The sequence below is a fragment of the Nicotiana sylvestris genome, chromosome 5, assembly GCF_000393655.2.
Source record: "Nicotiana sylvestris chromosome 5, ASM39365v2, whole genome shotgun sequence".
Classification (NCBI taxonomy): Eukaryota; Viridiplantae; Streptophyta; class Magnoliopsida; order Solanales; family Solanaceae; genus Nicotiana; species Nicotiana sylvestris.
This window is the reverse complement of record NC_091061.1, coordinates 40,190,647-40,216,513: the sequence shown is the minus strand read 5'-3', so window position 1 is coordinate 40,216,513 and position 25,867 is coordinate 40,190,647. Positions and strand designations below refer to the sequence as shown.

Sequence of the window (25,867 nt, the reverse complement as noted above, 5' to 3'; positions counted from 1 at the left end):
TTGCAGCAAAATAGTGACTATTTTTCATTGACTTCGTAAACGCTGACTATTTTTGAATGACCAATCCGAAAACTGGCTATATCGTGTTATTTTTACCAATTTTTGGCCAAAAAAACACTTTTGGCCAAAAAAAACCTTGGCCAAACAAGCTATACATCTCAAAAGTTGGCTAAGTATTGAACCGCATTTTTGTTATTTAATTACCGAAATTAGGATACTAATCTCAACTTAGAATTTAAAGTTATATTTTTCCATATTTGATTATTGATATTAGCTAATATTGGTATATATTTTATATTAGCTACTACTATTAGTTATCCCACATCAGATGTAGAATTATAATCTTGTCCAAAACCAAACGGCCCCTAAATAACTGTTCAAAAACTGGCTTTTTTACCCATCTAGTCCCTAGTAAAGCCAAATTAAAGGGCCAAACTGTCATTTGACTCACTAATTCCAAATTACACCATTAATTAAGTACTTGCTCAATATAAAACACAAAAAGATCAGTGTACATTTTTGCTGACAAATACACCCCGATAACTTGTGCTCTAAATCTAAGCAATTCTCCTCTGTACTTTGGTCCTAAAGAGAGAAATTGACAGATAAAGTTTGAGTTTTTCTCCTTCTTTTACTATCAAGGTGTGTTTTTACTTTTTGCTGGCATTAAAGTTCATATATATATTATTTTTTTTGGGATTTTCTTGGTTTTTTCTGTTCTGGGTGTATGTGATTAGATTCAAAGCCTTAACCTTTTTTCTTTTCTGGGTTCTTACTGATTGCTATACTTAGGGTTATGAAATGAAATTTTTTAGCACATTGTTTGAAAAATTTCTCGGTGCTACGTTGTAATTGGCATGGCAATAGCTGAATCTTTTTTGTTTGTTTTGATTTTCTTCTATTGAGATATAGAGAACCCCAAATTTGCTTGAAAAGACAAATTATTAAGTATTAGAATGGATGTAATAATTAAATCTTCTTTGCTTCTTTTATTTTTAACCCTTTTTATTTTATTAATGGTGTGTTTATTGAGCTAAAGCTGATTTGTCGAGGAAATATTTGCTCGAATTGAGTGGCAATGCTGGTCTCCAGTTATTTTCTCTCTATTTTATATCAGATTTTGAAGTTCTGTAAGCCTGCTGCTAACGAAAAGATGATATCTTGCCTTTAATCGAATTCAAAAGATAAAAAAGAGATCTTAATGCCTAGCCTCCTAACTGATATCTCCCCTCTGTATGATGCATGGTTGTGTAGGTATCAGGTCGTAGAATTATTATTAGGTATGAAGTCAGCTTTGAGAGTCTGCTGCTTGCAGATCTTTCACTAGTTAGTGAATGTTATTAATAAAATGGCTTTGTGTTGTTAAGCTGTTCATGAATTTGGTGAAAAGTTTATTACTTTTGTTTCTTACAGGTGGTTTTCCTTGTTATTTTGCTCAGCACATCATCGATTTAGGTTGATGATATTTCTTGGGTTTTAATATTTTGCAGGTTGTGGTTCTTGAGGTTTCTTTATCTTATATGCTGGAATATGAGCACTACTCCTAATAAAAGACCACATGAGGATGGTGGAAATGTTAGTGGTAGTAACCGCAGTCACTCTTCTTCTCCAACGTACTACCAGGATGACTCTGGTAGAATGATCAAGCTGACGAGTGATGGAAAACTGGAATTTATTCGCTCCGTTGATGTAGGCCCAGATGGTCGAATGCCGAAGATTCGACGGTTCGTATCACGGGATTCGGATAGAAGATCTCCTGAGCTACCAATGTACCGTGTTTCATCATGTCCAAATGTTCCAAATGTTCCAAATGTTTCACATCCTGATCATTCTGTTGCTTTAGATAACAGATTACAGCCCAAGGAAAATAACAAGGTTGAGAATTGTGATGCAAAAAGTGAATTAAGGGACAAGGACGATAGATTTGAGAAGAGAGCTGATGATGGTAAGGACATTAAACATGATAGGGATACTTTACCCGAATATAAGGGAGATGTGAAGGCTGATAAGGACAGGTTTAGTGGGGTGAGTTGGAAGGATTCTAAAGAAGAAAACACAGGCAAAAGATATCTTGATGTCCCTGCTGGGAACGTGGATCCATGGAATGCGTCAAGAACCCATGGTGCTGCTGAGGTAGGAAAGGAATTCTCAAACGATAACAGGGATTTTGCTCAAGTGCGTGAAGCTATTGGTGAAAACAAGGTGGATTTGACAGACAAAGATAAAGATAGAAAAAGGAAAGAAGGGAAGCACCGGGAAGGGGGAGATAGGGATAAAGAAAGAAATGATCGTCGGAATAATTTACAACTAGGGAATAGCAGTTCTGATAACAAGGAGTTGCTTAAAGAGGAAAGGGAATCTGAGCGGCGGGAGAAGGAAAGAAGAGATATTTCAAAGGATAAGGAGAGACCAAAGGACTGGGAAAAGGACAATGTGAACAGGGAAGTGTGGAATGGAGCGGAGAGAGAGGTTTCACAGAGTGAAAAAAAAGTGGTTGATGTTCCTGGAAAAACAAATGAGCTGGGAAATTCAACAGTGGAGCTGAAGAAACAGAAAGATCATGATAGCTGGAAAAATACTGACAGAGATGGAAGTGAGAGGAGAAAGGAAAGAGATACTGATTTAGAAGGAGAGAAGCCTGAGAAACCTGGCACGCATCATGATAAAGAATCAGAGGGGGAAGCAATGGACACTGAAGGAGGTGGAGAAAGAGAAGCTCTTAATTGTGGAGTTCAGCAGCGCAAAAGGAGGCCAAGAGGGAGTCCTATGGCCAACCGCGATCCTCCTTTTAGGTCACACACTCATGAAAATGAAGGGTATGCCTTTTCCTTTGCTGATTGACTTGACGTTTTCTGATTCTTTACCTATAAATGGTGAGCCATAGGCAATCTACAGTCGGCCGGCAGAGTAATGGACCATTGCAACTATAGATAGATGTCATGGCCCCTGTCTGCTACAATCCTCGAGTTCGAGGTCTTTAGATCAGTTGAATGTTAGAGAATATATGTCTAGATTCAATCAAACAAGGAAAATATTATAGAACTTAATAAAGAAAAAAGTTAAGGAACTATTATAGAATATTCTGTGGATACCTTGTGATATTTTGTACTTAATTATAAAATATTTACTTATCTTATTAGCGTAGAGCATGGTGACCTGCCATATCATGCGTAGCGTAAGCTTCGTAGAGGTCCTCTTTTACATTGTTGATCAACTAAGTCACTAAAATGTTTTATTTTTCTTTTCTTGGACTTTCATATAGTTCCACTTATTGGTGGACGGTCTGACGCCACCTGGCGGTGTATGTCTTTCTTCTTTTCCTTTTGTTGTGGAGTGACCCATACCCTCTTCTCATCCACAGTCAACGTCGACTCCTCTAACCTCTTCGGCATGTTATCACTATGGAGACTGGCGCCAGATACCTTCCTCTAGACTTGACATTTTTGGTCATTGTTTTTGCTAATTGAAGTTTCTGAGGATGCCTTAGAGATTTGCAATAGTATACCTTTTTCGCAATTATAGAGAATAGATTCTTTTTTGGCCCTTGGGCTTTGGTTCAACAGCAGAGGTTGTTTAACACTAGATGTATGGTGGCGCACGTCACGTGTTCAAATCCTGTTGGGAGCTAGGCATGGATTTAATGGAGAAGGATAAAGGGACCCATTATCTACCGAGTTTTGAAGCGTAGTCTGTGCATTTTTCGGTTATAAAAGAAAAGATAGGTTCTTTTTATATTTAGTACAAGAAGCACATTTTTACGCTGTGTAATCATCAGTGACTTTTTGGAGGAAAGAATTCCAACATTGCTTTTTCTTTTTTGAAGAGAAAAGCTATATAAACCGCTTTTCTTTCTTTTTTTTCTTTTGATAATGGTGGCATCCTAGTCAGCTCGGCAATTCCAGTGGGTACCTACTACTTTCCACCAACACAAATACCGGGTATCTGCTACTTTCCAACACTACTCTTTTTTTGTGATTCTACACTATTCCACCCACATTGAGTTTAGGGTGTGTGTTCAATGTTAAAAAAGTAAGTAGCGTTATACTTCTTCAGGAAAAAAGTAAGTAGTGTTACATGTCTCTATATTTAGAAATGGCTGAATCCATTGAACTTGAATTAGAAAGTATTATGTAGGATACATTAGGATATTATTATGTATTCAATTATAGAATATTTATTTACCTTTATTAGCATAGATAATGTTACCTACCATATCATCTGTAGCCTTAAACTTCTATATAAGGAGCTCCTCTTGTATATTGTTAATTGACTAAGTCAATAAAAAGTTTCTTCTCTTTTTGCAAGAACAAAAAGGAGATGTCACATGTCATTTCCGGGAAATCTGAGATATTTATAGTCAAATAAGTGTAGTAATAATCCTGTCTGTCTTTTGAGTAATCTCAGTCGAGAAAAACATTACAGAATGGGCATGAATATGATGGCTGTATCTTTTGTCAATTTTGTCATTAAGAAATGTTGCCATATTTTAACTGTATCTTTCCCTGTTAAGATAAGCTAAACCCTTTGATATCCAAGCTCTTCAAGTAATCCTGATTTTCACCTTTTTTTGGTCATTTGATCATCTTTTTATAAAAAGAAGTCAGCAGGTCAAGAAGGTATCCGGAACCCAACATCAAGTTTCCAAGATCCCTAGAAACATCTATAAGGCGTAATTAAGAATTGTGAATTCAAAATTTTCAGATCCTTTATAATGTTCAGCTGTGCTATTTCTTAATCGCAGAGAGGGGCGGCGATAAAATGCTGTTATAAGAGCAATGTTGTCTTTAAGGGGAAAGTTTTTCAATTTTCTACACTAATAAAGTTATTACTTTATCAGCAAAATTACATTGTTGTTGCTATTGTTTCTCTATTGCTCTATTTTTTACGTTCTTGAGCCGAGGGTCTTTCGGAAACAGCCTCTCTACCTTCATAGATAGGGGTAAGGTTTGCGTATACACTACCCTCCCCAGACCCCACTTGTGGGATTCCACTAAGTTGTTGTTATTGTACTTTATCAACCAAAAAAAAAGTTTTTAAAACCACCTTTATGCAGCTTCATCTATATTCTTCCATTTAATCCCTAAAAGCTTGATCAACAACAACAACAACGACCCAGTATAATCCCACAAGTGGGGTATGGGGAGGGTAATATGTACGCAGACCTTACCCCTACCCCGAAGGGTAGAGAGGCTGTTTCCAGGAGACCCTCGGCTAAAAAAAGCAACAGGAGCCGATATATTAGTACCATAAGAAATGCATAATAAAATAACATCAATATAAGAGATATGAAATACAGAATACGAAATAGATGGCTGGTATAGTAAAACTAGCAGGTAAAGCCCTGCATCAATAGACGACCAATGACATTCTTAGTCTAACTCCTAACTGGCTAGTCTCACTCTATTGTGCTGTAGAAATATTCACACTTTCCCCTAACCTACAACCTTAATGCTCGACCTCCATAATTCCCTGTCAAGGGCCATGTCCTCAGTAATCCTAATCGCGCCATGTCCTGTTTGATCACCTCTCCCCAATACTTCTTAGGTCGCCCTCTACCTCTCCGCGTGCCCACTACAGCCAGTCGCTCACACCTCCTCACCGGTGCATCAGTGCTCCTCCTCTGAATGTGCCCGAACCATCTGAGTCTTACTTCCCGCATCTTGTCCTCCATGGGGGCCACGCCCACCTTCTCTCGAATATCTTCATTCCTAATCTTATCCATCCTTGTATGCCCGCACATCCACCTCAACATCCTCATCTCTGCTACTTTCATCTTCTGGATGTGTGAGTTCTTTACCGGCCAACATTCAGTTCCATATAACATGGCAGGCCTAACCACTGCTCTATAAAACTTACCTTTTAGTAACGGTGGCACTTTCTTGTCACACAAGACTCCCGACGCTAACCTCCACTTCATCCACCCCACCCCTATACGGTGTGTGACATCCTCGTCAATCTCCCCGATCCCCTGAATAACCGATCCAAGGTACTTGAAACTACCTCTCTTGGGAATGACTTGAGAGTCAAGCCTCACTTCAACTTCCGCTTCCGTCGGCTACCTCCCTAAAAGCTTGATCAAAAAGTTTATTATGGCTTTAGTCAGACTTGCCAGTTTGGGTAATTGGGTGTTAATCACATCTATCATACTTCAAATTCAGTGACTAATTTGGTTTTCAGGACTCAGTTTGGTTGACGATTATCTTTTTCTCAGGTCTTGTATGGTTATTTACTAAAAAATTAAATGTAAAGACTGAACTAGATTTGATAATTAAAGGGTGATATATGTGGTCTAAGTCGTGTTTAATTCATTTTCTCGTTTAGCAACTAATAAATTCACTAATTTGAGTTTAAACTTCCTATAATTTATTTATCCTGATAAGTTTGATGATATTTTCTCCACTTAGATGCACATAAATCTCTTTTTGTTGATGTGTAGTGTAACTCTTCTTCTGTTTTCTTTCTGTGCAGATCTCAAGGTAAGCTGTTAAAAATACTTGAAGTGGTCTCAAGTTTGTATGCAGAGGAGGGAGTTGTTCTTGGCATTCTTATTTGCAGACTTATTTGACTCTGAAAGTTGCTAAGTTAACAAATAAACGACCTTGATCCCATCTTTTATTGGTTGTGATAGTTTCCTTGTTAGGAATTGATGCTCTTTTGGCCGTCATTCTTCCAGATTTGCCAGCTGTTTCTGCCTTAGGTTGCTAGATATGCCTATATGCAAAATCATATGCTCACATGTTCCTGCTTCTTCATCCTCTTTAATATCTTAACTGCTTTCAGCTTCTGTCTGCATTACATGAATCTCCTTCGACAAATGTGTTATACTCGAACTGTCTTGAATGACTTGTTGGTCATCGCTTTTCCAGTATGCAGAGAAAGGAACTCTATAGATGTCATTCTTTTGTTTCTGCATATCAATTCTCATGTGGGCATGTAGTTTTCTTCTTTTTGGCTTTATACTATTGATTGCTGGTGTATACTTTGGATTGTGAACTGCAAACTTCTTGCCATTTGTTTGAATCCATATAACCTTTGTCACTGCTGATGGACCAATCTCTCTTTTTAATGGACAAAACAATCAGTAGTTTGTGACCAAATTAGCATGATGATACAACTGGAAACCAGGCCCCTCCAGGATTAGAAGACAATCTTGCTTTAAATGCTTTGAGTCATTTAAGATTAAATAAATTTCTCTCCTTGAATTGAAGTCTTTCTTATACAAAAAATTTCGTGCCACATGTTACATATTAAGTTCTCTTTTAATAACCATCTAAAAGGTCGTTCATTTTATGCGCTTTAAACCCACTGGCTGGATTGAATAAAGCCAATCAACATCGCCAAGCTTATGCTCTTTCCTTTTTTAGATAACCCACATTTTTTTTAAAACTTGTCTCTTGTATCCCTCTTCCATGTTCATCATATTGAGCTCTAGATTAGAGAGGAAGAATTAGTTTGACACAAATATCATTCTGATGTAGTCGGTATTATATCAGAGCTTTTCCAATTATCTATATTGGCAATCTACAATTAGTCCTGAAAGATTTGTTAGAGAAAAATCAAAAAACAATTATACACGAAATTTTGCCAAGTAGTTAGCTAAAGAATTCATCAAAACAATGATAAGGCGAAATTATTTTTGAGGCACTGAAAGCCAGGGGTGGGTACTAGGGGAAGCAGATAAGAGACAAAAAGATATAACTTTCCTTTAGAACCAAGTGATGAGTGATGACATTGTCTTTGAGATTAGTGCTTCTCTTCTATCCGTTCTTCTCTTACGTTAGGGTCTTTAGCTTCTCACTTTCTTGCATGCAAATTTTAACCTGACCACCTCACTCCCCTATTTTCAATTTAGTATAGCTAATTATGTCATTGGAGTCTGAAAATCTTTAAAGTAATGCGAACAAGGACTTCTAGTAATTGATGATATGATTATCTATTTATGTGAGAATATGACTTCTTCTTGTGTTTTTTCCTTTTACATAAAAGGGTGAGTTGCATTGATCTTTTTTCTGGTTTGACATAATTACAGAGTTCTATGACTGTACTCTTACTGCTATTTCATGACAAATTTCCTTCTGCTCAATCCCGTGGCCAAATGAATCTTAATTGAGGAATGAATGTTGGCCAAAAGTACTCCAAAAAGGGTCCATGAAAATAAATAAAATTGAAAAGGTTAAATCAGCCAGAAAGAGTAGATAATCGAGAGAAAACATTGATCTGTAATCAAGAGAAAAGTTCTGTGCGAATATTAGCTTAACCTGAGAAAGTTAAAAGAGGTCTGAGTAGTTACTTTAGCCCAATTTGTAATCTAATGTTATGTACAATTTTTATAATGTCCCACATTGGTTGAGAGAATGTGTTGTTCTCCTTTGCATGAAAAAAGTGTTGTTCTCCTCATATAGCCTTGGGTCACCTCATGAGTTAGCTTTTGGAGTTGAGTTAGGCCCTAGGTCCATTTTCCCTGCTATCAGAGCTAGACCTATCCCTATCCTTGGTTTACCAAATTTTGGGCCCCATTTGTTACTTTGTCCACGTTCCAGATGTTCAACCCTCGGCTTGCAGGAGGAGGGGAGTATTAGAGTGTCCCACATTGGTTGAGGGAATGAAATGTTGTCTCCTTATATGATTTTGTGTAATCCTCATTTTATGATTTAGGTTTTGGGGCTGAATTAGGCCCAAGGTCTATTCTAAAAAATATGTCCCGAATATTGAAAACATGAAAGATTTCTACTTTGAATTGGAAAAGAGACAGCCACGCATTACAGTGGCTTTTCTTTTGTATTCTTCAAGATTATAATTATAATTATTTTTTAGTTTATCAAAAAAGTATAATAATCATTTCTTTACACATCAACATTTGGAAACTATATGGGTAAACCCAGGATTCTGATAATCAGCCACTTCGTGCAAAAGCCAACTTATAACTTACAGCTGTAACACATGGCACATTTTGTGTATCTTGTAACGCATGGTATATTAGCTCTCAGAAAATATCACAGATTCACATGTAATCTGTTATTTGTGGATAATTGCTACGTGTAAATTCCCATTAATGCACTGACTGCAACGTTTTAACTCTAGTAGTGTCTGCTACATGTTTGTTGTGACCTGTAGTACATTGTATGCGGAAGTTGTGCATTCAATATTTGTAACATATGCAAATGATTCTCATCTATTAGAGTCATACTGGTATATCTGCAGATCATATTACTTGTTTTGTGGAATGGTTTTAATAGTTCTATAAAATTCCTCTTTTGAATAGTCAAATAAAAATTCTGAGTGAATTGAACTGTTTTCTGTCCCTCCTTTGCTGCAGAGCTGATATGTCTGACGCGTTCTATGATGATAATTTCTGTATTCTCTTTTTTCTTTATGAAAAATCTTGTACTAAATAAATTTTATTAAAAAATATTTGTTGCATTTCACCTGCCATTAAAATGTTAGTCATTGTTAGGTTAGGATGCTTTTCTATTGTTTTTCATCCCTACTTGCTTGTTGCTACTTCTGTACAAGAAATCAACTGATGATGGTACAAAGCAGAAGTTGCTCATAGATTAGCCGACTAAATGGGCCCATTATCCACCGAGTTTTGAACCATCCGCCACTAGCCCTTGGGGATTTCTCACTTATAAAAAAAAATGTTGTGACTTAGTATTCCTGCTCCATATCTGAAAAATTGGTTTCCTTTGTCTTTCCAGGTAAGCATGATGTATCCACCGTCAATTATAGAGTTGGTGAGTGCATGCAAGAACTGATTAAATTGTGGAAGGAATATGAATCATCTCAAGCTGATAGAGCATCTGAGAGCTCTCCAAGTGGTCCTACTTTAGAAATTAGGATTCCAGCTGAACACGTATCAGCTACAAATCGCCAGGTAAGATTAGAATAGCAGCTGATGATTCATATACACCCTTTTAAATTTTATTCCTCATCTTCTGTTTGTGTCCTTTCGAAGATAACTACTCTAATTAATTTTAAATAATAGCTCTTTCAATACTCTGGTTTAAGGGTTTTCCTTTCTAATCATTGAGCAAGAAAGAGGTTAGATGATTATGCGGGTGTCTCTAAATACTTTTACTCCAACTTTGAAATATTTGAACATCACTTTGCTAGCTCCCAATTACTTTGATAGCTTCTTACATGCTAGCCATCAATCAGTGCGATGACTTTATGCTTCAAAAGTTCGCAAAGCAGGACGTCGTCAAGCTTGATACAGAATCTATATTAGTTATTGGAGTACTCTTGGTTGTTATAATGAAGTCTGAGTCCAGTTTCTTTTAAGTAAGTAGCCTTTGGTGGGTTGATAAGTTAAGTGTATCTTTATGTTGTGCTATGATGTTGTATATCTTAGATGTACTTGCGGTGCTTAGCATTGGACCAAGATATTTTAATACTTAAATGATTGTTGTTAACGAAGACTTATTTTCTGGACCATTGGCTTGCATTGTAAATGACGATCAAACTTGGACATAAGTGGGAGTTGCAATGTACAAGAGGTGTGAGTAGTCCCATGTCGTTTGTGGACTCCTCACTTCATGAGCTAACTTTTGAGGTTAAGTTAGGCCTAAGTTCCATTTCTTCTCATGGTATCAGAGCCAAGGTCCATCCCAATTCTTGGTTTATCCGATGTTGGGCCCTATATTGTGTTGTGCACAGTACAGTTTGGGCATGCGGAGTGTGTTAATAATCCTACATCATATGTGGGGTGGAGAATTGGACGCTTTATGTGGTCTTGGGAGAAATCCTCATCGTATGAGCTAGTTTTTAGGGTTGAGTTAGGCTCAAGGTTCATTACTTCTCAAGAGGGATTCCTTATATATGAGTCTCAGACTACGTACAATGTGGTAGTAATCATTTTCTGTTTCTAGTAAAGTAAGTATTCGTCTATCATTATATACCTAATATGCTAAGGTATCCTATAGAGTAATCTATAATATTATTTTTAGTTAATTCAATGAATCTAGACATGTGTGAATTTAGAAACATATAACTTTACTTATTCTTTCTAACATTCAACATACCTTCTCAAACTCTAAGTGGGGAAAAGCAATATGTGTTTGCTTATTCTGAAAACATGGAAAGAAGTTGTTAAAATCTTGCCGAGATAGTGCAAGATCACCGAAAAGAAAACAGTGTTGGAATTCTTTCTTTCAGAAAGTTGCAGTTGCTGGTAACTGCACAAGAAAGAAAGTGCTTCTTGCACTAAACGAGGGAAGGAATCTATTCTCAGTCTCTGGAAAAAGTATGGTGTTGCGAACTTCCAGGACATCATCGCTGTAGCTTAAATTGGAAAAACAATGACTAGAAGTTCAATATTTTAGAGGACGTGTGGGTTTCTTTATAGAGGAGCTGCACGAGTCACCACAGAGTGGACAGTGCCGGTCGCTAGAGAGAGGACAATGCATCGTCATAGAGGTCGACGGAAAGGGGAGGGGGTCAGGAAGAGGAAAAGAATGAAGAGAAAACAGTGGCGAGGAAGGAGGCGTAAAGCCACTCGCCGGTAGGTGAAAGCTACTCAAGTCTCTACCAAGATTTAGAGGCTCTGATACCATTGACACAAATAAAGATTACTTGCTGAATTTGATTGATTAACAAAGTACTAGAGGGGCTTCTTATATATGAGTTTCCGACTATCTACATTATAGTAGGTAATCTTCTCTGTACCTAATAAGGTACGTAATTAGTCTATAATTACATATAGATATCCCAAGGTATTCTACATGGTATTATATAATACTGTTCTTAATTAGGTTTAATAAATCTAGACATGTGTGAAGGTAGTCGCATATAATTTAATTTATCCTCTTAACATTCAAAAAAATCTGAGTGCAGCATTATACTGTTGAATTGATGGACCAACTTTAACTCAAAATGCAAAACAAAAGCTTTTGAATTCTAATATAAGTGCACCTAGTGGCATCTTTCTCTCTCTCACACATGCATTTATGCCGGGGCCATAGAACCTGATCAACATGCACCTTTCATCCTTTGTATGCATATTCCTGCCACTAATTCTAACATGCATCTCATCCCCACACCTACAATTCTTGCTAAGGTTACATCTGACTCCCAGTCTTATCTCTTGTGGTTGTAGTTTGGTTCTGTCTTATCATGTTAGCGTAGTCATTTGAGTTCTCTATGTCATTTGCAGGTGAGAGGTGGCCAGCTATGGGGAACGGATATATACACCAATGACTCAGATCTTGTTGCAGGTTTGTCACTTATGTTCAATATTTTTGTATCACAATTAAGGCATCATGTTACAGTCCCCTGTTATGGATCTTGTTATGGGACGCTGCAAGACAAAATCAGAGTTAATATGGAGAATATTAGGAGTTTGGAAAGATGGTTTCTTTTTGCAACCTATGGTGCTGGTTCGCTAAGAGAGAACCTGCAATCTCTAGAGTTAAAGTACTCAAAGACTGGAATAATTTTCTGCATACCTTTCACTGAGTTCAAATAACTTTAATTCAAACACTGGTTGATTAACCTCCTACCTAAAACTAGGAAATAACTTCCTAACACTACTGGAATGAGAAAGTGGCCTACTACTAATAACTGCTACAGGAAATATATGAAACATAACTAACAGATGCTGAAGTCATGTACTTCCTGATATTTTTAAACTTTCCATGTGTAAACCGTTGGTAGACTAAAGGGGTGCTAACATTACTCCTCTCCTTCAAATCGCACTTGTCCTCAAGCGGGAAGTGTGGAAACCGTTGCCTGCATAGAAGAAATAAATTTTGAGTATACCGTCATGTGGTGGATTTTTTCATTTAGGTCTAGCTTCCATTCTTCCCAATCTTTTCATAACTATGATCTAGTCAAGCAAACCTATTTTTCACATAAAACAAGATAATAGATAATTATTCTAAAGAGATTATGTTTTTGCTGAACTTTCCTTATTGTTGATTCATGATTGTGCTACTGGTCTTCCCCTTTGTCTCCTGTTAAAAGAGGCAAATATATCTGCTCATATAATATCAATAACCATCAACTTATCTGCTTGTCCATTTGGTTTAGGGAACTGTTTAGCCTTTACCTCAGAATTGCTTGAGAACTTACCAAAGTACTTTATGTGCACGCATAATATAGGACATTGCGACATCTATTTACTACTGTTTTTTCTTGTTTCTCCAGTTCTTATGCACACAGGTTACTGTCGTACTACTGCTTCTCCTCTTCTGCCAACCATTAAGGAGTTACACGCTACTATCAGGGTGCTACCTCCCCAAGATTGTAAGTCTTTTGAAAACTAAATGTTGCTTCAGCATTGCTATTGTTAGAAAAACAAAGCCTGTTCTACATATGGTATAATGCTTAAAACTTTTCTTTTAATGAGCTGAACTTATTTGTAGCCCCAAATTTTACAATCACCTTTTATGGTCCCAAGTTTTGGTCGGGCTCTCTATCACACTTGTTTGTTAATAATTTTAGTGTGTGTTTTGGCGCTTGGAAGATCAAACATGGGGCTATGGCGCTTTGGAGTTCGCTGAAACAATAAGAGTTTCTTTTATTCACATTGATGTCTGGGGTTTCAGTTAAATGAATTTGATTACTCACGGCGAAGATAATTGTTATTAAACACTTGAGACTTGTTTAAGCACCTTGCTTCCCCCACCCTCAACCAAGGCAAAAAGAATTTAAAAAGGGACACTTACATAGTTGACTGTTGTACTTCATATAAATTCTATGCCAACTGCCATATGTTTTGAAATGTAGTGAATCAACGCATTATCTGATGAGAAATGATTGGTGGCCTACTTTTAGTTATTAAATAGCTGTAAGGTGTACCTGTCTAGGAAAATATAAGAACGATAAAACACCCTAGTGGTGGTCCATGTAGTGGGTGCAAACCTTGGAGACCAAGGTTCAAATCCCAGTGGAAACAAAATACACTAGGTGATTTCTTCTTATTTGCCTAAGCCTTGGTAGACAGAGTTATCGGTACTTGTGTTGGTGGGAGATAGTAGGTATCTGGTGCAATAGTTGAAGTACGTGCAAGTTGGCTTAGACACCACCGTTATATAAAAAAAAGATCAATAATAAAGGAGAAAATATGTGTTCCACCTGCATAGTATCTTTTTGAAGTTATGTCACTTTACATATCTTCATCTTGGGAAACTTATAAAGAAAATGAATCATTTAGGATAGCTACTTGTAGGCATACCCTTCTGAATGGAGCAGGATCAAGTTTTCCTTTTCATTCTCTCTTTCCTTTTGGTACTTACCTAAATCGTTGATCGGGAATCTCTCGGAAGATCTAAAATGTGGTGAAGGCCTGGAAGTATACATATTCTTTTCCGTAATATTAACTAATTTGTCCCTTCTGGAGATTCTCTCACAGAGAGCTTTACACAGTATTGCTCACTTTTTGTTTTTTCAATTTGCTTGATCCCATTTCATTATTTAAACTGATAAAATCCAAGCTTTTGCAAGTTGACTAATTGCTGATCCCCTTCAAATGTGCATCTTATTTTCAACAGTACTAATTGATTAGTAAACAAGGAAAAAGAAGGTGCAAGTTGGCGAATGGCTTATCTCCTTCTAATATGCATATTGTTTTCGACAATACTAATTGATTATGCTAAAAATGGGAAAAAAATGTGGAGCTGCAGCATGTTCACAATGCTTTTAGTGCATCTGAAATGCTAGGATTATTGAAGGCCATTTTCTCTGTGTTGATTATGTTTGGGACATCACAATACTTTGTCCATATAGCAATAGGCTTATTCAAAGACACCTTCAATATGACTTCTGTGAGTAAAATCATAAGTCTGTTCAGATAAGGTGTTGCATCCCGATCCGTTGCATTTCTGATGTCAGACTGCATTTGCTGTAGGCTATATATCAACTCTGAGAAACAATGTGCGTTCACGTGCCTGGGGTGCTGCAGTTGGCTGCAGCTACTGTATCGAGCGGTGCTCTGTTGTGAAGGTGTGGATTGCATTTTCTTTCCTTCCCTTCTGTTCTTTTTGTTTAATTTTTTTTTTGGCTCAAATTTTTTTTACATCGTCTACTTTATTTGCCAAACCCTTAGTTTTCTGATGATTTTTTAGCTTTCTGGGATGGACTTACACTACTAGCAATTCTGGCCTAGAGTACATATCTACGTTGCTTGCTGTTTTTGATTAATATATGCAAGTAAATTCCTTTTACAAGTAATGAATGTGCAGTTATATCTATGTTGAACTTTGTACTGACTCCTATACGACCTTTCTGATTATTTGTCATGCCCTTTAGAAAGGAGGTGGAACCATAGATCTTGAACCTTGTCTGACGCACTCCTCAACCTTGGAGCCTACGCTTGCTCCCGTGACAGCAGAGCGCACTATGACCACTAGAGCTGCAGCTTCGGTATTATTCCACTCAAGTTGAAGTTTACTTTGCTTTGCACGTTTTTAAATATTATAAGACAAACAATATATCTTTTGCTTACTTTCCCTCTCTGGGAGCCTGAAGCTGTTTACATTGGTGATGCTTAGCATTCGACTGATCCCTCCTCTTTTCTTATAAATAGCATAATCAGATGAGAACCATCTAGGTGGAGACTATTGCTAAATTGTGTCTCTTCTCCATTTCTGTAGACTAATGCTAAACCCTTTTCAACACTATAGTTGCCAAACTAACATCTAACTATCTTGTCAACCCTTTTTTACTTTAAAAACGTGGATGCCTTGTCCATACAAACAGCTTAAAAGGAAAAAAAGAAGCTAAGAGGAGTTTTGGTATGTTCATGTGAACGTGTTTTTTGCATTAACAAATGATGCAACTGTATCTTTAAAAAATATCAAAACTTGAAATGCTGAAACTTGAAAATTTCAACAATCTTTCCCGTTCTTGAGTTACCGGTTACTTCTATGATTGGTCGCGTAAACAGCCTAAGTACATCATAGTTGAATTCGAAAAAAAATTCTACCTTTATACATCATGTTATCATCTTATTTGCATTGCAACGAGATGCATTATGCTGAGATTACTCAGGAATAAGAGAATGAGCTCTATCGAGTTCTCAAACATTTGGCTTCTCATTAATTTGCATGAGTCATGGGAATGTTCATGGAAAACTCAATATGTCACATTTTCTCCTAATTGCGCGTAAAACTATGCAAAAACTGATTTTAAAATGTTGAAAAATGACTTGCTCTTGGTTTTGAGCTTCTGCTTGACCCAATGGTAATAAAGAGCTGCAAAACAACCAAAACCAACTCAAGTAGATCTTATAGTCTATTTTAGGTTATTCATTGCAATCTGATGGTCATATCTTTTTATTATTTATCTTTTCTTGAGGTACTGAAAGGAGAAGGAGATGTAACGCTATGCATTCTATTTTGATTAATAATCTTGGTTGTAGTGTGTTGTGGTATTTAAATTTTCCAATTAACTTAGCCTCAACTTGATTGTTGGTTCTCTCTCTCATTGTAGAATGCACTACGACAACAGAGATTTGTACGTGAAGTGACCATTCAGTTCAACTTATGCAATGAGCCTTGGTATTTTTCTGATTTTCTGGATCAGCTTGCTCTTCAAATGAATGATTCTTTTTTTCCTTTTCTAATCCAAATGATTTGTCACTTATGCAAGGACCCTTGGTATGGTACGATTTTCTGCATCAGCTCGTCCTTCAATTTTTTCCTGTTGTGATTTTCCTATTGGGTTCTGTTCATACAAAAGGAGCTTTTTTTTCTTTTCCAAAAGGAGTAATTTTTAATGCTTTTGGTATATATTTTATGAGTAACTTTTTTTTCTTCGTATTTTCTAGTGGTTTAGCTGAAAATATTTTTCAATTATTGGGAAAAAGAACAAGGTAAATTTTTCTATGAAATTTATCTTCCTTTTTTTCCATTACAGTCTGGCACTCAATAGTTACAATATGTTATTCTCTAATAAACCCTCCTCAAGACTTCCCTTCAATTTGCTTGAATGAAATTTCAATGGATCCATGAAGGCTATCTTTCTATTGATCATTTTTTCCCAATTCCTGTAGTGTTCAGAGTATTGAGCATATGACTACAAGTGTGACTTTGAAGCAGTAAGATTGATGTGTCGGAGGACCATTTAGTTTTCGTTTTAACTGTATCTTAGGATGCATGGATCTGTGATTGGGACCTAAGGGTAGATAACGTCTTTGTATTCTTGTGTCAAGCTCTTTCCATATGTTAGTAGGGGGTTGTGAAGTATGGGTTGGAATATCAAGGATGAGCAATGCTACAGTATACTTGTCTTGTTCTATCCTCTGACCTTTAGTTTTGAGTCGGTAACAAAGTCGGTGGTTTGATCCATATCCTTGACAATTTAAAAAGTCCTATTTACCAGGTTGATATACCTTGAGAGGTTTTGTTCTTTTGATATTTTAGCTTGCTGTTGCCGGTGGTTTCTATTTACTTACTGTTGCTCGCTTCTTTCCCCAGGCTCAAATACAGTATCAGTGTTGTTGCTGACAAGGGTTTGAAAAAGCCCCTTTTTACATCTTCACGCATGAAAAAGGGCGAAGTTCTTTATTTGGAAACCCATACTCAAAGGTAACTCACTGGCTTCCCTATTTTCTTACACCCTCCAATGGGATGGAACTGCCAAATAGGAGTGAAGAAAAAAATAGGAAGGAAAAAGAAAATCGATGAGAAAGTGACCGAAATGTGATTTTGATAATTTTGCATCTGATTTGTGCCTTTTTACTGTGGTCTTCAGTCTCCTTCACTCCTTGACTTGTTAATTAATCTGAAGGTATGAGCTCTGCTTTAATGGAGAAAAGATGGTAAAGGCTACGTCTCAGATGCATGAAATGGATGTTGACAAACCTCAAACTTACAACATACATGTGGCAAACGGAGAAAAATATGGAGCGGATGGTGAAAATATGATGGTAGATTTGTTTCGATGGTCCCGGTGTAAGAAGGCTTTGCCTCAGAAACTAATGCAATCAGTTGGAATTCCTTTGCCCCTTGAACACGTTGAGGTATTCAACCTTGTTTCTGCCCCTATTACGTGTTAGCAATATCTGTATAATAGCAACACCATGAAGAGTAGGTTATTTGTGCTGTGAATACCAAAAAGCTTACATCCCTATTTAAGAAAATAGCTGTCTATTTTTTCTCTGGTTTTTCTTTACCTGATTGTTTTCAAATGTTATTTTTCGGAAGGTTTTGGAGGAGAATGTGGAGTGGGAAGACATTCAATGGTCGCAAACTGGCGTTTGGATTGCTGGAAAAGAATATCCTCTTACTAGAGCACATTTTCTTTCCCCAAATTAGGCAATCCTTTGTATTGGAGAACTACAGGTTTTGGATATAATTTGTCTAGAGATAAATGTACTGGACTTATACTGATTTAGAATGCTAAATTATGGAAGTTATGAACAAAACTATTTAAACAATGTGCATATGCTTCCTCCAGCTTATATGTTTCTCTTTTCTGTTTTTCCTTTTTGATGGTTTTCAAAATTTTCTTTTCAAGTGAACTGCAGTAGATACTAAATCCCATATAAACAACAACATACCAAATAAAATCCCACTAGTGGGGTCTGGGGAGAGTAGAGTGTACGTAGACCTTACCCCTACCCCGAAAAGGACAGAGAGGCTGTTTGCAAGAGACTCTCAGCTCAATAGGAGAGGCAATAATATCAGAAAATAAATAAGAGAGAAGACATGTCATAACAAAAGATACCAAGAAAGAAAATAACCACAACAAATAAGTGAAAGGACAATAACATAAAACTATGCAAAATAACTATGTGAATACAATAAAGACCGCTAACAAACCTAAACGAAACTCTATTAGACTACCCGGTACAAAGAGGGAAGAACTCTCGACTACCCCCTAGCCTACCATCCTAATGCTCGACCTCCACATGTTCCTATCAAGAGCCATGTCATCGGATGCAATACAAAATGCAGAATCAGCGTGAAATGATCGGGAAAAAAACAATATTAATTTTAGTTAGAACTTTCTTCCGTTGCACAAAGAGACATTTTCTCGTCCCATTTCCTGATGTTCAAAAACAGGTCAGTGGTTTTACCCAATATGAAGTCATTCTTTGAGAAGCCACTAAAACATGTATGCTTTCAAAATAGCTAAAATTAAGGAAAGTTTGCACATAAAAAGGCGAAAAAAACAAGGAGGCCATGATCAAAACAAAAGCACCAGTAGACAGAAATTTCTTTACTTGCAAATTAAGTAAAGTTTTCACCATTATCAACAACAATAACAACAATCTAGTAAATCCCACAAATGGAGTTTGGGGAGGGTGAAGTGTATGCAGACCTTACCCCTACCCGGAGGAGTAGAGAGGTTTCTGGGAGACCATTGGCTCAAAAAGACGAACAAAGATAATAGATCCGCACCAGCAGCAACAACCAGAAAGATAATATCAATATCATAAGAGACGGAAAATAGGTGGAACGGCAATAATAAAAACTGGTACTAATTACACAGTGCAAAAGTTTTCACCATTATCCAGGTTGACAAATGCTGAAAGATACTACTCCCTATTAACAACAGATAACTGATGGCAGAAGCAAATAACACCTCCGAATTCGGGCACAAAAAAAGAAGGAAAAGAGGATCATTATCACAATTGAAGGATGAATCATGTATTGCTAGTGTGGCTACTAACTGTGGCAAAACAAAAATATTAATGCTTTTCACCATGGCATGCACCAAATCTATCTTTTTCCATGAACACATGAAGCTATTCACAGGATAACCAAGGTGTCAACTTCAGACTAAGTTGAAAACCAAGCAATATGAATCACCACGCGTCCCATTTATTGATAAAGTCATTCCACATTGCTGCTGTAATGGAATCTCTCAAAGCAGAGGCACTTTGTTCTTGTATTTGAAAAGCCAATTGTGGATCAGGCTGGTCATCTAAATCAGGCAACTCTTCTACTGATGTTCCTTCAATGTCTTTAAACAACCAGTCATTCCTTTCCTCACGCCGAATGTGATTGTGAATAACACATGCAGCTATAACAATGTCCCTTTGTGTGTTAAAAGCATATTGAGGGGCAAGTTTGAGAATTGGAAATCTCGTTTTCAGCACCTCAAAAGATTTCTGAATGGCATTTCTGAGTGATGCATGCCGGTGGTTATATAACTCCTTTGCACTTCTAGGTAATAGATTAGCACCCCGATATTCATGAAGATGACATCGAATTCCTGGAAATGGAGCAATAAATCCATCCATATTAACATAACCTGTATCAACAAGATAATATTTCCCTGCAGTAGACAATTCGTCCACAAAATATCAACCACTTGTTTAAGTATGTGTTAAAAAAGAAAATGAATTAAAGTAAAGGCAGACTATTCTGCTTAATAATTATGAACAACCTTCAGGGATTGGAGGGAAGTTCTGATCGGGATCATCTAGGACTGCTCTCAAAACCCGTGAATCTGAAGCTGAGCCTTCCCAACCAGGGTAGACAAATATAAATTGTAGATCAAATGTGCAAGCTGCCAACACATTTTGTGTCAGAATACCCTTCTTATTACGAAAACGGGATTGATCCTTGGCTGGCACATGAGCAGGGATTCTCATGCTATCGATCACACCAATGCAATCCTGAAATAACAAAGTCAGGTCAATAAGTCCATGAAAACGGAACAAGAACGAAGGAGGATTAGAGGCTAACCTCAAAATATGGGTAGAATCTATTACTTTCAAGGATCTGGAGAGGAGTGCTGACTGGAGGAAGTTGAAGGAACTCGCGGGATAACGACTTAATTGCCCTCAAAACATTATTAAAATGCCTGCTTATTGTTTCACCAGAGTGCTGATAACGCTCTTGTATTACCCTGTTACGTTCATTGTGGCCAACAATGTTCAAGAATATTGCCAATTGCTCCTCTATCATAACGCCAGGTGTGTCACGTAGCATGCCTCTTTGTCTAAGGATGTTACATAGCTTGTGAAAAACATGTTTATCCATCCTTAACATTTCCCGACACACATCATCATTGGCACTAAGTAGTTCGCTCAAGAAGCCAGACCCTTTAGGAGTTGAACTACGAGAAGGCTGCCTAGTTATACAATTATAATAGTGATAGCCAGCAGCAGCAGCAACTAATTCCAGTTCATCCAATTCTATGTCGACATCATCCATGCTTGGTGGATATATCTCCAGAATGAATTTCAAAATGTATTAACTGAAAGTCCTATGTGAAATAATGGATCAGATCAATTTTTTAAGCTGCCGAGTGCTTTACACAACTAAATTGAAATTAAAACCATTATAAACCAAATGTGTGTGAAACAATCAACAATAATGAATTATAACTAAATATACAGTCAAAATCCAAGAAAATCTCCTATGCAGAAGCCAAGACTTATAGAAAAGCATCAAGGCCCTTAAATGTCACCAGTTAGCTGCACTTGAGGAAGTGTTAGGCTTGGCCCCAGCAACCATGCCAAACATTCTCAAGAGATGAAAGTTTCTCTAACACTTGGATTCTCAATTATATCCACCATACAAAATAGACATCTTGATCAATACCTTTCACCCCATCTAATACTTTTACACATTTGCTCATATAGCTTGACGCAACTTAATAAGTTTCAACTTGAATCACCATTAATAGGCTTTTGCCTTCATTTACATTCATAACAAATTCTGTGTGTGAAGAAAGCAAGTTCTTTGGAGGAGGATGCTCAGCGAGGTTAGATAAAAGGAAAATAATTTCGAGAAAGAAACAGAAGCGGACGAGGTTCGCTGATAACGTAGCATCCCTCCCTTACAGTATTTGACAGCAAAATAGCAGAAACATGAGGTCCTTGCTTTCCTTGCAAAACCACCTTTGAAATAACAAAGAGCTTGGTGGGTTCCTTACATTTCTTTTTTTTTTTTGATGACCGAGAAATCCGTCTGAGGCCGATCCTTTGGACCAACCGCAGCCTTCGAAATTCGGTGGATAATGGACCCTCCCCTCTACCCTTCTCCACTTAAATACCGGGCTTTGCTTTGCATGGTGTGGGGGCTTGAACCTGTGACCTAAGACACAAATCCACCACCCTTTGCCACTTGAGCTAAACATTTCTTTTTATGAACTCACATATATTATCTTTTACAACAACAACGATAATAACAAACCCAGTATAATCCATGAGCGGGGTCTGGGGAGGGTAGTGTGTACGCAGACCTTGCCCATACCTTGAGGGTAGAGTCACATATATTGTCTTTTCATTTTCAAAAAAAAGAAATATCTTTTTATGAACTCAAAAGCTATGTTGCTCGGACTCGGGTGTGGATCTAAAATTCGGATTCGTCATCACAAAATTTTTATGATTTGGGGGCATGGATTCGAGTATGGATACAGATGTTGGGATATGGCCAATGAATATAAATATTACGACATGTTAAGTAAATATTTCGATCAAATAAAGTCATTGATCTAAAACGAATAAAATTTAATTCTTTATAAACACCTAAGATTTTATTCATAACATATCTTGTGCAATAGCAAAGCGTTCTCATACTTTATATATATACCTCTCTATATATATATATATAAACCCAAAGATGAAACCAAATACCCAATCAATCTATACTTCTTGGTCAAATATGCAGTCAAAGCATCCAAGGTAAGTTGACCAAATCCGGTGTGGATCCTACATCCATACCCAAATCGTGTTGGATTGACATGGGTGCGGCAGAGATTTGAAGAATCCAAGCAACATAGCTCAAAAGTACAGACGGAGAGGTTGGGTGAGGTCTAAAGAATACTGAATTCTTTTACCAGAAAGAATGCGATATACTAACCACATTAGAGCCTTCTAAAAACAAAAACACTAACCAGAATAGAGGAGTATCAAATTTATATCTTAATTTAGGTACAGGTCTCTATGATTTTACTTTTTCTTCCCTTTTCCATAACTAAATCAAGAATCAACTAAGGGTAAGATAGACCCCAAGAAGCTCTGGAAAAAAAATAAAAGGCTTTCACCAACTAAAAAGTCACACTAAAACAACATTAGACATAGTGTCATGCATCCGATGGTAACATTTTACACAAACGGCATTCAAAGAAAAATAAATACACCGAATATTAATTGACAAACAATGTTCATAGTTTTTTTGCAGAAACAGAACACCAAAAAAAGAAGAGAGGCATCCTCCCTTATTTTTCAAATACAACAACTACACCTTAGCCTCAAACTATGTTGCTCGGACTCTACGAAAATGTCTCCAGGCACGTGTCGGATCCTCCAAAAGTAATATATTCTTGGAGGATCCGACATGGGTGCGGCAGCAATTTGGAGAGTCCGTGCAACATAGGCCTCAAACAAGTCGGGGTTGGCTATATGAATCCTCACTATGTTACTCCATATAAAAATTATATATAACCTCCCTGCTCCCTCATTATCAAATATGATATCTTTTTTTTTTTCTGGTTTTCAAATTTGTTGATTTATCTCCCAAGAAACCAATTCCTGTTCCACATTTCATTGCCCTAAAAAGTGATAACTGCATCTAGCATAAACAGCATAACAGATGGGAACCAAACATACAACAAAAAGTAAATTAAAACAACATGATCTATTTCAATAGGTATCCCCAAAACACAGAAAGAAATATAAAGCTAAAAAAAACAAGAATTGGGGCGAATGTAGCTTCGAATTAGACGTAATACATAAAATTAGAGTGTAACAAGTGGCATATGTATTCTAAGCAAATTGAAGAACGAATCAGGAAAATAGTAAAACGAAAGGAGAAATAAACAGAAAAGGCTCTTCAATTACCTGAGAAGAAGACGGTAATGGTCGAATGGAGAATTGAAATGTGTAAAGTAGAAGTAAAGAAGCAAACTTTATATGAGAGAAAAGCGAAGTGTCTGGGGTTTTAGACGGACAAGAAGAGGGAATTCAAGGGTTTAAGGTGAGGACCATAGGACACAAGTACAATTTTAAGAAAGTGTTTGGGGAAAAAGCCACTTGTTATCTTTTGGGGTTTATTTTAGAGTAATTTTCATAGTGCACACTATCTTTTAGTAGTAATTAGCTATTTATAGATACCATTTGCTATATTACGAATTTTGGATACCTTTTATGTGGTATAAGATGTATTTGATGTATTTAAGCTGTTATGTTCATGAATATAGTAGCAAAAATAGGCGTGAATCAGGGAAGTCCAACTAATCAGTTGTTGTATTCGAGTGTATTTGACTGTATTCATGGAGTGAAACATGAGATTCAGTTATAAAAAAGATTCTCAATCGAAAAATACCCCAAAAACATAGCAATCTTCAGAGAAATTATATAATACATCTGAATACATAAATTATATTAATTAAAAAAAACTTATGAATACATTCATGACATATAGCGAGACAGTGAATACAATGAAATACATAGAATATACCGGGATACATTGAAATACAATGAGAAAAAAAGACAGTGAGAAATACATGAAATACAACGAGATACATTGAATTACAATGAAAAAAAAGACAATGAATACAATGAAATACATGAAAATACATTGAAATATATTGATAGAAAATCAAGTTGCTCAGCCCAAAACTCCATCATCTGTGTTCAAGAACAAACCCTAATTTCCGGCGAATTAGAGTTCAACAAACCATAAAAATAGCCAATGGCTGTTCATCAATTAGAGTTCCGGTAATCTTCACAATCTTCGTCTTCAATGTCACAACGTTACCGTCATTTTGCACGACGAAATCGTACTTCTTAGATCCGTCAGTAGCTAACGTGTTCAAACCAGGCACCAGCCATCTCAAACAGCATATTGCCTTGGGTATTTTCCCGGTGAATCAAAGCAACCAGGAGAATACATTCATGACATATGAAGCAATATTGCAGAACCCCAAAATATGCCATTATTGGATTTCAAGCTATCCATAGATTGATAAACTGGAACTCCGTGATACTCAAGCAAAGATTGTTTCCCTTCCACCATCAGAAATTTTAATGGGATGAGGGAAGAGAATGGGATGTATCAAAGTAGAAAGAGAAAGAAAAAAGTGTAACTGATTAGCGTATTTAGTGTCTTAGGGCTAGGAGATAACCAAAATTAAATATTTTGCTATAAATCTTAAAAGGTAACTATAGAATATAATTTTTTTAAATGATATTTATTTAAAATAAATAAGGTGTTAACCTTTGCTATAGGAGGTAAAAATTCCTTTATTTTAAATGGGAAAAATGTACTACCATTTGTGTATTATGCACGAACCAAAACACTGATATAAGGTTCTATTACTTAACTATATTAGTTAATTATATATTATTTTACTAATTTATCATTTAATTAATTAATATAATTTAATATATGCACTAGATCTATTAAAGTTTTTCCTTGAGGTTATTTGCGAAGCTTATTTAAAAAGAACACATGGAAAAAAGTACGATCTCTTATATGTGACATGGAGAGTGAAGTTTTACCTTATTTACATGTTGATACATTATTTACCAGTTATATATAAATAAGTTTTAAATGAGTATTTTTAATTGTAGCCTTTTAATGTGAAATAAGTTGCATGGATTAGCCAGTTATATATAAATAAGTTGCATGGATTAGCTTCCTAGAGTTGCCACCAAATTGTTTTGCTAAGGAATTTATTTTTTCACTTGCAAGGGCAGTAGGTAATCCACTTTATGTTGATTTGGCTAACCAGAATGGCACAAGACCTAGTTGTGATAAAGTTAAGGTGGAAGTGAATTTACTTGTAAAACTCCCTCAAAAAATTAAGATTGTGGAAAAAGAAGATGAGAATGGGCCGGAGGAGTCTAAATGGATCAAGATTAAATATGATTACTTGCCAAAATATTGTAAGACATGTAGAAAGCAAGGGCATAATGAAGTTGAATGCTGGATAATTCATCCAGAATTACATCAAAGGTATAATG

The 25,867-nt window shown here is 36.5% G+C and overlaps 2 protein-coding genes across 3 annotated transcripts; one reads left to right on the top strand and one right to left on the bottom strand.

The window, feature by feature from the left end:
• Window positions 1–511: 511 nt before the first annotated feature.
• On the top strand, window positions 512–18,376 carry LOC104213263 (uncharacterized). Its single transcript, XM_009762732.2, has 12 exons — window positions 512–642; window positions 1,491–2,816; window positions 6,469–6,476; window positions 9,699–9,874; window positions 12,152–12,212; window positions 13,144–13,242; window positions 14,846–14,940; window positions 15,247–15,360; window positions 16,429–16,496; window positions 17,415–17,525; window positions 17,728–17,959; window positions 18,144–18,376. Exons 2-12 carry the CDS (start codon window positions 1,531–1,533, stop codon window positions 18,252–18,254), a joined length of 2,361 nt encoding a protein of 786 aa, XP_009761034.1. The 5' UTR covers window positions 512–642; window positions 1,491–1,530; the 3' UTR covers window positions 18,255–18,376.
• Window positions 18,377–19,392: 1,016 nt separating this feature from the next.
• LOC104213250 (uncharacterized) lies at window positions 19,393–23,901 on the bottom strand. 2 transcript variants are annotated; one of them, XM_009762712.2, is made up of 4 exons: window positions 23,741–23,901; window positions 20,637–21,159; window positions 20,335–20,566; window positions 19,393–20,223 (listed from the first exon to the last, which is right to left on the bottom strand). In XM_009762712.2, the coding sequence occupies exons 2-4, from the start codon at window positions 21,105–21,107 to the stop codon at window positions 19,751–19,753; spliced, it is 1,176 nt and encodes a 391-aa protein (XP_009761014.1). In that variant the 5' UTR covers window positions 21,108–21,159; window positions 23,741–23,901; the 3' UTR covers window positions 19,393–19,750. The 2 variants fall into 2 exon arrangements, with proteins under 2 accessions (XP_009761014.1, XP_009761022.1); XM_009762720.2 differs by having other exon boundaries at window positions 20,637–21,150.
• Between the last annotated feature and the right edge of the window lie 1,966 nt (window positions 23,902–25,867).